At 51.4% G+C, this 10472-nt stretch overlaps 1 protein-coding gene across 2 annotated transcripts; it reads right to left on the bottom strand.

Annotated features, from left to right (window-relative positions):
* Positions 1 to 1120: 1120 nt before the first annotated feature.
* NT5C3B (5'-nucleotidase, cytosolic IIIB) lies at positions 1121 to 10030 on the bottom strand. Of its 2 annotated transcripts, XM_059148510.1 has the most exons (9): positions 9923 to 10030; positions 9580 to 9678; positions 8915 to 8984; positions 8782 to 8828; positions 6243 to 6328; positions 5586 to 5675; positions 3469 to 3631; positions 2475 to 2675; positions 1121 to 1626 (listed from the first exon to the last, which is right to left on the bottom strand). In XM_059148510.1, the coding sequence occupies exons 1-9, from the start codon at positions 9932 to 9934 to the stop codon at positions 1492 to 1494; spliced, it is 903 nt and encodes a 300-aa protein (XP_059004493.1). In that variant the 5' UTR covers positions 9935 to 10030; the 3' UTR covers positions 1121 to 1491. The 2 variants fall into 2 exon arrangements, with proteins under 2 accessions (XP_059004493.1, XP_059004494.1); XM_059148511.1 differs by lacking the exon at positions 9923 to 10030 and having other exon boundaries at positions 8782 to 8847.
* Positions 10031 to 10472: the final 442 nt, after the last annotated feature.

Below are 10472 nucleotides of genomic sequence, written 5' to 3'. Positions count from 1 at the left end.
CTCCCTGAACTGACCTGTCCCCTACGAGCACCCACTTCTTGCTCAGGATCCTGAGACATGGCTTTTCCCCACGGCCAATCACAGATACTCCTGGCCCCAAAGCATCCCAAGGGCACCTCAGGGTCTGACTGTGGCTGCCGATGGGCCTCCAATGGTAGCCACAAGCTCCCCAGAAGCCAACAGGCAAGCTTGGAACCGGAGCCCACGCACGGGTGTGAATGCGTGAAGCCCAAGAAACGCTACGGCTTCGGTCAGAATCACTGAAATCCTGGCACTAGCTCCTAGCTATGGAGTTGGAGTAAGTTTCTGGTCTTTTCCAAGCCACCTGTAGATGGAAGCGACACCCGCTTTCAGGGCTCTCGTGAGGGAGGCACTGCCTTCTTTCCCCTACAGAGCTGCAGGGAACCGTGTCCCACAGCTAGGCACCCTCTGCGGGAGGAACAGTGCGTTTTTCAGAGGGCACGCTGCAAAATGCCAGTGGAACTGGCTGCTTTACACCTTCAAAAGGTGCCCTAGAGAGAATTCAGCTAGTTCTTGACCATCCAAGCCAACAGGGGAGGAAAGGAACTCAAAGGGCAGCCAGTGATGCGAGACGACAGAGCAGAAGTCACTTCCGCTGTGTCGAGGACCAGCTTCTCCCTTCAGGTCCCACTGCAGGACCCTCCCCACCCCGAAGGCACCCATCTCCATGGCCCTGGGCCCACATAAGGAAGAGAAGACAGGGCAGGAGCCCAGGGCACAAGAGAAAATCTCCAAACGGATCCGTTTGGAGATCCATCAAGGAGCTCTGCACACCAGGCTTGCCAGGCCCGACGGACCCCTTCAACTCCACGTTTAACAGACACCTCAGCATCATGTGAAACCATCCCAGGTCAGGGTTTGGAAACACACCTTCCAGACCTGCCTACTCACCTTGGTCCCCAGACACATTTAGGGGAGGGTCTGGGGTCAGAGGGTCTCGTGAGTGAACTTGGTGTTTGGTTTTATTTTTTTTAAGATTTTATTTTCTAAGTAGTCTGTACACCCCACGTAGGGCCCAAACCCATAACCCTGAGATCAAGAGTCACACGCCCCACCAACTAAGCCAGCCAGCCCTGCACCCCCCCCAAATCAGAACAACTGTTTTCTCCTTTTTTTATTTTGATCTGTTTCACACATTAGATTTCTTTGAAGAACATCTTCCTGTGTTTAAAAAATTAGGGGAGAAAGAACCCCTGGATTAGATGGTCCCTAGGGCACTAACACCCTGTGGGTCCCGCTTTCACCTGGCTGACCCCTGCCCCCCGGCAGGGGCCCCCCACCAGCCCCACCCCTGAGAACACCACAGAGGACACTGGGGGAGGAGGAGGAGAGGCCCAGGCTCAGCAGCTGCATCCTGGACTCCACGTGCACAGGGACATGCAGCAAGCAGCGCTCCCACAGGGCGACCTCCCGGTGAGGCTCCCCGCTCTCCAGCCCGTGGTGCCGGCACCCCCAGCCCCCTGCTGGCTCTCAGGAGCCCTGTGTCTCTCTCCAGTCCCCGCGGTGCAGGATGTGCTGCAGCAGCCCGTTGACCACATCCAGCGTCTCATCCTTCTCCAACACAATGTCGTAGGAGTCCATGTAGCGCTCCCGCCGCTCTTCCACCTGCCCGGGGGAGGGACAGAGAGTCCCCAGAATGCCCTGCCTTCTGCCTCTGCCTCTCAGGCACCCGGGGCAAGGGGCGGAGGGCATTCGAGCTGCAGCTCCCCAAGAACAGCTCCGGGACAGAGACCTGCCCTCTGGACGGCAACAGGCACAGAGCGCCACGATTAACCCTCGGGTCAGTGACAGAAGGACAGGACTGGGATTAAAATTTAAAAACCAGATGTGATTTCTAATCCATCTGGACTGAATTTTCACACGGGTCAAGCATTCTAGAGGTCTTCGGCACATGCTGGCTGGATGTGGAAGGGGGATGCGCGAACTGGTGGTCTAACTTGACACCATACTGAGCCCCTTCATGCTGATGGTGATCCCCCCCTCCTCTGGTTGGCCCCTGGTCTGTTCTTGTGTTTTCCTTCTCTGACTTATAAACCCACCTCCTGAATACTGACATCTCCCACCTCAATCATGCCTTAAAGCTATGATTTAGGATTGTAATCAGCCCCCCACTTCCTACACTATCTACCACCGGTAGATGAACCTCCTTGACTCAGTTTCCCCATTTGTAAAACGAGGCATAAGAGTCACTATCTCAGAAGGCTGCCATAAGGACTAAGTGGGTCAATATGCCAGGTACGTGGTGAGCACCCAATAGTGTCTCTGAACTCCGCTGTCATGCCATGTGCCCGACAGCTGTCATCGCTGTTTTCCCATGAGAATATAGTTCGTGCCACACCTCAGTGCATCTACGACTTGACCTTGACTGGCACATAGAGGTGTTCGCCAGGCATTTAACAGGCATCGAAACAGAAGCATGCCACTGAGCTGGGAAGCCCTGGTCCCACACCTACCTTGTCATTTAAGAAGCCAATCTTGAGAATGTTCTCCACACCTGGCACCCCATCAGCCATCGTGAGGTCCCCCATGGAGTCTCCCAGCAGGAGGATGTTGGTTTTGCCCTGAAGCTGCTGGAAGTAGCCGGAGTTCTCACAAACGGAGCTGTTCTTGTTGTATGTGTGTATGAGCTGGCCCTTAAATCCCTGGAGGAAACCCTAAGCAAGCGAGAGACAGAAGGGCTGCAGGGACCCTCTAGAGCCCGTTCTCCGCGGTCTCTGTCACAGAGGAAAGAGAATCCCGACAGCCAGAGAAATGCCAGAACATCCTTGTAGTCCAAACTCAGGGCCTGCCAACTAGGTCCTGTAGCCAGAAGCAAGCACTGTGGCCACATTTTTTTTTTTTTTTTGGCCACAGCAGAGTTGAGTAGTTGTGACAGATCAGAGCCCATCATCCCACAAAATCTAAAGTAGGTACTAACAGGCCTTTTACAACAAAAAGTGTGTAACCCCTGATTTAAAAACTCACAAGGACCCTTAGACATGACCGATCAGCCACTCTGGTGGGAGCGGGAAGCCGTGACACGGGCACTGTTCAGGCCACATGTGTGTTTGCCCTTGATGGTGGGCGCAGCCTCGCCCCAGGTGAATGGAGCAGCGGCCCAGCAGTTGGTATGAGGGGAAGAAATCAGAGCCTCGGTCTGGCTCCAGGAAAGCAAGTCAAAGTCTAAGCCCTGGAGTACCCAGGATGGCCTGGGACACTGACATGGGGCCTGGCTGAACCCTAAATTAGGTACCCCAGTGAGCTGTCAAACACCAAAGGGCGAGTCCTTCAGAGGTAACTGTCTTTAGTGGGCATGAAGAAACAAGTAAAGGCCTGAGGGCAAGAAGCCAGCAAGAGTTCCCTCCCTTTCCTCCCCAAGTCAGGGTTCAGGGGTTCAGCTGCTGCCAGGGAGGGGTGCTGGCGGTTCCCACCCCTTCACCCTCCCAGCCTAAAGGAGGTCAGGCTCACGTCTTCGTCAAAGTCCATGTAGTTAGACACGATGTGGATGTTGGGGTGGAACACCTTCATCTGCCGGATAATCTCCTCCAGGATGTCACCAATGCCCGCGGAGAAGATGAAAAGGGGAATGTTGTTCTGGTAGAGGGTGTTGAAGAACGTCTTGTATCCCTCCCTGAAAAGAGACACATGGACTCTGCAATGGCACTGCCTCTGCTCCTCGTCTTTACTTCCTACTTCGGTGATGTATTTTTAAATTTTTCATTTTCAAAGATTTATTTGGGGCGCCTGTGTGGCTCAGATGGTTGAGTATCTGCCTTCTGCTCGGATCATGATCTCCAGGTCCTGAAATCGAGCCCCACGTCAGGCTCCCAGCTCGGTGGGGAGTCTGCTTCTATCCTCTCCCTCTGCCCTTCCCCTCGTTTGTGCCCCGTCTGTCTGTCTGTCTCTCTCAAATGAATAAACAAAAGATTTTTTTTCAAGTATTTTTATTCGGGTGCCTGGGTGGCTCAATGGGTTAAGCCTCTGCCTTTGGCTCAGGTCATGATTTCAGGGTCCTGAGATCGGGCCCCACACTGGGCTCTCTGCTCAGCGGGGAGCCTGCTTCCCACCCCCACCGCCTGTCTTTCTGCTTACTTATGATCTCTCTCTGTCCACCAAATAAATAAAATCTTGGGAAAGAAAAGTATTTTTAATACTACCTTTAAAAAATTATTTATTTGGGGCACCTGGGTGGCTCAGTGGGTTAAAGCCTCTGCCTTCGGCTCAGGTCATGATCCTAGGGTTCTGGGATCGAGCCCCGCGTTGGGCTCTCTGATCAGCGGGGAGTGTGTTTCCTCTTTTCTCTCTGCCTGCCCCTCTGCCTACTTGTGATCTCTGTCTGTCAAATAAATAAAATCTTAAAAAAATATATATTTATTTAAGAGAGAGTGTGGGTGTGGAGGGAAGGGAGAGGGAGAAAGAGTCTTAAGCAGGCTCCCCACTGAGTACATAGCCCGACATGGGGCTCCATCCCAGGATCCTGAGATCATGACCTGAGTCGAAATCAAGAGTCAGACGCTTAACTGACTGAGCCACACAGGTGCCTCTAAATGTTTCTTTTTAGAAACATTTTATTATTTTATTTTTTAAAGATTTTATTTATTTGAGAGAGAGAGCATGCGCATGAGCGGAGGAAGGGACAGAGGGAGAAGGAGCAGCAGATTCCCCTCCGAGCTGGAAGCCCAAGGCGGGGCTTGTGTATACACACAGACACACAGATACACAGACACAGACACACACACAGACACACACACACCCAGGAATACTACTCAGTCATCAAAAAGAATAAAATCTTGCCATTCGCAATGACATGTATGGAACTAGAGGGTATTATGCAAAGCGAAATAAGTCTATCAGAGAAAGATAATTATCATATGATCTCACTCATATACGGAATTTAAGAAACAAGGCAGAGGATCATAGGGGAAGAAAGGAAAAAAATAAAACAAGATGAAACCACAGAGGGAGACAAACCATAGAGACTCTTAACCTCAGGAAACAAACTGAGAGTTGCTGGAGGAGAGGGAGGTGGGGGGATGGGGTGGCTGGGTGATGGACACTGGGGAGGGGCTGTGTTGTGGTGAGCACTGTGTATTGTGTAAGACTGATGAATCGCAGACCTGTATCCCTGAAACAAATAACACATTATATGTTAATTAAAAAAAAAAAAGAAGAAGAAAGAAAGAACATGGCAGCAGAGAGAGTAGCACTAGGAATGCCGCTGATGATCAAGGGTCCTAGGCCAGTCAACTCCCATGTCTGGTTTAATCCAGAACACCAGGCATCATGGTGACCCCAAAGTCTTTTCACCACTGGAGAAAATGAGCTAGACACTGTTTGTTCCAGGAGATGAAGCCTTGGTCATATTCCTATTACCTCCACTAGTAGCAGACAGCTTCCTAGGAAGCACTCACAGTTGAGAAATCCTTTAGCTGTATTCAGAGAGGAAAAGCAAGGCCCTCTTCACATCAGCCACTTATGGTGTCTGTCTCTTCTTATTCCCCTAGCAACTAACTCCCCTCCAGTCCTTCCCAGCCTCTTTTTGGGAGCAAGCCAGTTTCCAATGTTTCCCAGAGCAAGCCACTTACCTAAGCATTGCATTGGACTCTTTAACCACCTGGGCAATCTGAGCCTTCTGAATCTTCTGTTGGCAAAGGAGATCGTGTGCTTTGGTCCACCTAGAAGCAGACGCCCCCAAAAAGCCCAAATTCCAATCACTAAGTAGGAAAGTATCCTTTCCCTTTTTAGGGCCAAGTCCCCTCTGGAAAGATTAATGGAGGCCTCATCCTTTTCTACCAAGCCACTTCCTGAAGGACTCCGGCTGGCCTTAAAAGGAAGAGGCTGAGGAAGCCGAACCACAGCCACAGGAACAAGAACTGGATGGGCTAACCGCTGAAGTCCAAGCCCTCCTCAATCCCTCCCTTGGTGACCCCATGTTCTGGAGAACCAGGGCTCTGTCCCCTATAGGCTACGTTGGTTCCTATAGGAAAGTTATCTCCCTGCAGCATGCAGTCCCCCAAACCCAGGGGCTTCTCCCTCCTTCCAAGGATTCTCAGTGGAACCCCACTCCAGCAGCAGCCACAAGTAGCCCCTCTGGGGCTGGACGGTTGGTTCTAATAGGGGGCCAGGGCAATTCAGTAAGGTAAGGGGGCCTGCCACCTCATTCAAGCTCAGGAAAAACATACTCCTCTCCCGGACCCATCCATCATGGGGGCCAGGAGCGGTTCAAAACCACCGTCACTCACCATTCCACCATGTGAGGTAACTTCTCTTTGATGGTCCGGTGCGGGTCGATCTCAATTGGGTAATAGTGGTGAAGGAGTGCTTTGAGCTGGGACATCCAAATGAAGAGAAAAGCCGTTAGCCCACATCAAGTTTTCCCCAGCGAAGGCCCACAGCTGAGTGTGAGGAAATAATCACCTAGAAGAGGCAACTCTGTGTTAGGGAGCGACGGACCTGCCGAGCTGGTCAGCCCTACATCCGCACCCTCAGAGGGTGAGGTCTAAGAATCCACAAAGACCTTTTGCTCTCAGGTGAGAAGTTACTAGATTTTGTTGTTATTCTTTAGCTCAGTCGACAGGGCTTAACCGGTAAGAAGGGATTAAAGCTATATTTCCCCAAATGGGGTCCACATTCTCAGGGGGTAGGCAAAGTCACTTTAGGAGGCACATGGATACACACTTATCATTTTAGTAGTTTTGGATTCCTTTTAATGCATATTAAGAAAAAAAAAAAAACTAGCGCATCAAATTCATGCTCTCACAAAGATTGTTTCTTTTCTAATTGCACTCAGATTTTTTTTAAAGGTTTTATTTATTTGACAGAGAGGGACAGAGAGAGCACAAGCAGGGGGAGCAGCAGGGAGAGGGAGAGGGAGAAGCAGACTCCCCACTGAGCAGGGAGCCCTCTTCGGGGCTCGATCCCAGGATCCTGGGACCACGACCTGAGCCGAAGGCAAAATGCTCACCCAGACTCCCCACATTCAGATTTTTAATAGTGACCCAACTTTAAGTAAAATATGTATTACTGGCCACTCTAACAGATATGGCAAAAATCATGAAAGTGGAAGTAGAAAAATCACGGAAGTGGGTTTGGGAGCCAGCATGTCGGTGGATAACGATCACAGAACCAACATCAGGACAATCAGTTCACCGGCTCCTGTGTGCACCTTCTCTTATTAAGATCTCCTTCCATGTCTGGGGAGACCGCATCTGGGACCACGAGTCACACAGGCCAGTCAGTAACAGCACCCAATAAAAACGGGAACTGGTCGGGCAAAAGAATTTTAACTTTAACATATGCCCAGTCTCAGAATATTATGAGATCAATGTAGAGTCCCTGACCATGGGTCCAAAAGAGAGTTAAAGGCAAAGAGCACACACTGACAAAGGGAGAAAACTCCTAAAATGTATTGAGATTCTCAATGTGTGCGTTTTGGGGGGAGTGTGAGAATATTTTTCTAAAAAGTGTAAGAGAATTCAACAGAATATATTTTTTTAAAAAGAAAAAGGGCTTCATGCATAAACTTTGCTTTATGATTTTTTTCGGGAGCTCATCAACGCCCAGAATCTTAGTTTGCCTTCATTTTGTTATCCTAAAGCAGGCACCCAACCTGTTGTCTTACTTGTGGGTGCAGCTTTCTGGAAGCTGATAAGACATGTATGTGAGGGACCACTAAAAGTGACTTACCTAAAGCAACTGACTAGGTCTGGAGCCAGAATTTACGTTAAGCTAAAAGTGCATCTCCAGAAATATGGGTTTTAGAAATATAAGGTGCATCTATAATTTGCTCCCATCTTAATAACAAGTAACCATGACAGGGTATTGGAAAAGCTGATCAAGATGACAGATTGACAGACCGCTTAAAATGTAATTTAGTGAATTTCATAACGAAGTGAAACTAAATGATACAGCTCTTCAGCAGAAAGAGCTCAGCAAACTACAGAGAAATGTACAGCCAGCAGGGCTCTCCTCTGGCAAAGAGGCCAGAATGTGGAACAAAGTAAAATGAACTCCAAGGCTGCATGATTTATATATAATATTTGTATGCATCTCATGGAAGTGGGCGTTATCATATAGTGACATTAATTCAGAAGTCTTTCTTGATACTTGTTACCTTGCCAAAAAAATTATATATTTTTTAAAAGACTTATCTATTTTAGAGAGAGAGAGGTGGGGGGGTGCACAGGGGGAGTGTCAGAGGGAGACGGAAAGAATCTCAAGCAAACTCCCTGCTCAGCAGGCTTAATCCCAGATCCCACCACCCTGAGCCAAAACCAAGAGTCAGATGCTCAACCCACTGAACCACCCAGGTGCCCCCCCACCCCAATTATATTATTAAAGAAACAGCATAATGTAGTGAAAAGAGTTTGGGACAGTATTAGATCTATGGGAAAACCAAGCTCTCTGTGTCTTGCCTGTATGACCCTTGAAGGAGTTGCTTATCCTCTTCAAGCCTGTTTTCTCATCTGTTAAATGGAGATAATAGTGGTTCTATCCACCCTTTGGAGTTGCTGGAGGGTTAAACAGCAAATGTTGAAGTCTCTTGTAAACTCTATAACTCGCAGAATGCATAACATCCATATGCTAACCACCAATCGTCACATGTCTTGAACAAAAAGGAAACACTGCCCCAGTCTATGAGACTAGGTCCACCTGAACATAAGAACAATTTTTAAAAAATATTAATCTTCCAAGGTCTCTACCCTGGAATCTTTGGTCCTGAGAACTATCTCAAGTAGAACATGACCGCCATCTCTGAACAAAGAAGGGGCTGTAACCCACCTCATTTTGGCACTCCTCACTGATGATCTTGCTGTTATCCAGAATGTCTGCAAACACACAAAACTCCTTTCATTTGCCACTCAGAAGCCACCATCTTGTCAAGCCCCCAAAAGCAAGCTAGTATGTGACTTACTGTAAGAAGAAGGGCATCGCTTTCCATTATATGCAAACCTGCTCAAGGTCATGTCAAAATCAGAGATGACCTAAAATGCAAAAAAGAGATGCTATCCATACAGATGCCTTATGGTGTGGCCCTGCCCGGGCAGGGGAAGATTATGAAAGGCAAACCAGCTCAGTATCCAGCCAGTAGGCAAAGCCCTGCAGGAGTTAGGAAGGGGTTGGGAGCGGGGAGGGAGAACTAATCCTAGTTAGTAGCAGCCTGCTATGCCTGAGGACGCCCAGACTCTTGGAGGTCGCTGGCAGGGTGGGGACTGAAGAATCAAGACCCTCTCTGACTCTTAGCCTTGCCATCTCATTGCCCTGGGTCCCTCCCAAGGTGACCCATCACATCTGCAACTTCCTGCGGAGCCCGCTGACCCGGCTAGTGTGGAAACAAGGCCTGGTGCTGGGTGCCTTCTACCTAGTAAGAGGAAGCAGACGCTGGTCATGACCGACAAATTTGAAATGTCGGTTTTCCGGCAGGTGGACTCTAACCCAGGGCAATCAGGTGGAGCAACCGGTTCGCCCTCCGGCCGCTGGCCATTTGTAGGGGCTCAGGGCCGGCAGCGTCCGCGGCAGCGCGGGCAAGCCCCTTGGGCCGGTCACCTCCCCAGCCGCCCCACGTCGCCCTCGCCGTACCTGCAAGCGGTCTCCCCCGCCTCTGCGGAGGGCGCCCACGATCTCCTGCACCCGCCCGGGCTGCCGCATCAGGACCGTGGCCTTCATCAGGGTGCTCACCTGTCCCGAGACCCGAGAGAAGCGCTGACCCCGGCACCGCGCTGGGCCCAGGGGGAGCCCGGCGCCGGCTCCGCAGCCCTGCGAGGCAGGGCCGGGGCGCGCGAGGCGCACAGGGGGGCTCCGGGCCAGACCCGGGCGCCTACTGGCCGAGGTGGCGCGGCGGGGCCCAGGCGGCCAGCTGGGAGCCTCGGAGCGCCCCGGGGATCGGAGCCCGCCCCACGTCGGACGCTTCCTCCCGCCTCACCTCCTCCGCCATGGCGCTCGCGGCCGGGACGAAGGCGCCGGGACAACGACCTCCCCGCGCCCGCACTGCGCAGGCGTCGCCCGCCGCAAGGAGGCCGGAGAACAGCGGGCGGGGGACCCGCTGGCGGGCGGGGCCAGGAGAGGGCGGCGCCCGCGCTGGGCAAGACCCTGAGTGCCGGCTCTGTGTTGAGCAGGGTGAGGGTCCCAAGAGTTGGGGTTACCGGGTGCCACCGTCGACAGCAAAAGTACTGGCTTGGGGCGCCTGGGTGGCTCAGTGGGTTAAGCCACTGCCTTCGGCTCAGGTCATGATCCCAGGGTCCTGGGATCGAGTCCCGCGTCGGGCTCTCTGCTCAGCAGGGAGCCTGCTTCCCCCTCTCTCTCTGCCTGCCTCCCTGCCTACTTGTGATCGCTGTCAAATAAATAAATAAATTCTTAAAAAAAAAAAAAAGTACTGGCCAGAGGGGTCATTTCCAGACGCAAATTTTGCAAAACACAAAAGCCGCAGGAAGGGAGGGGGTATGGAAAACATTCAGAAGGGGCTTAACTGGGCC

This window comes from Mustela lutreola, chromosome 15 (assembly GCF_030435805.1).
Source record: "Mustela lutreola isolate mMusLut2 chromosome 15, mMusLut2.pri, whole genome shotgun sequence".
NCBI classification, from domain to species: Eukaryota; Metazoa; Chordata; class Mammalia; order Carnivora; family Mustelidae; genus Mustela; species Mustela lutreola.
The sequence above is the reverse complement of the archived record's forward strand: the minus strand, read 5'-3'. Positions and strand labels throughout refer to the sequence as shown.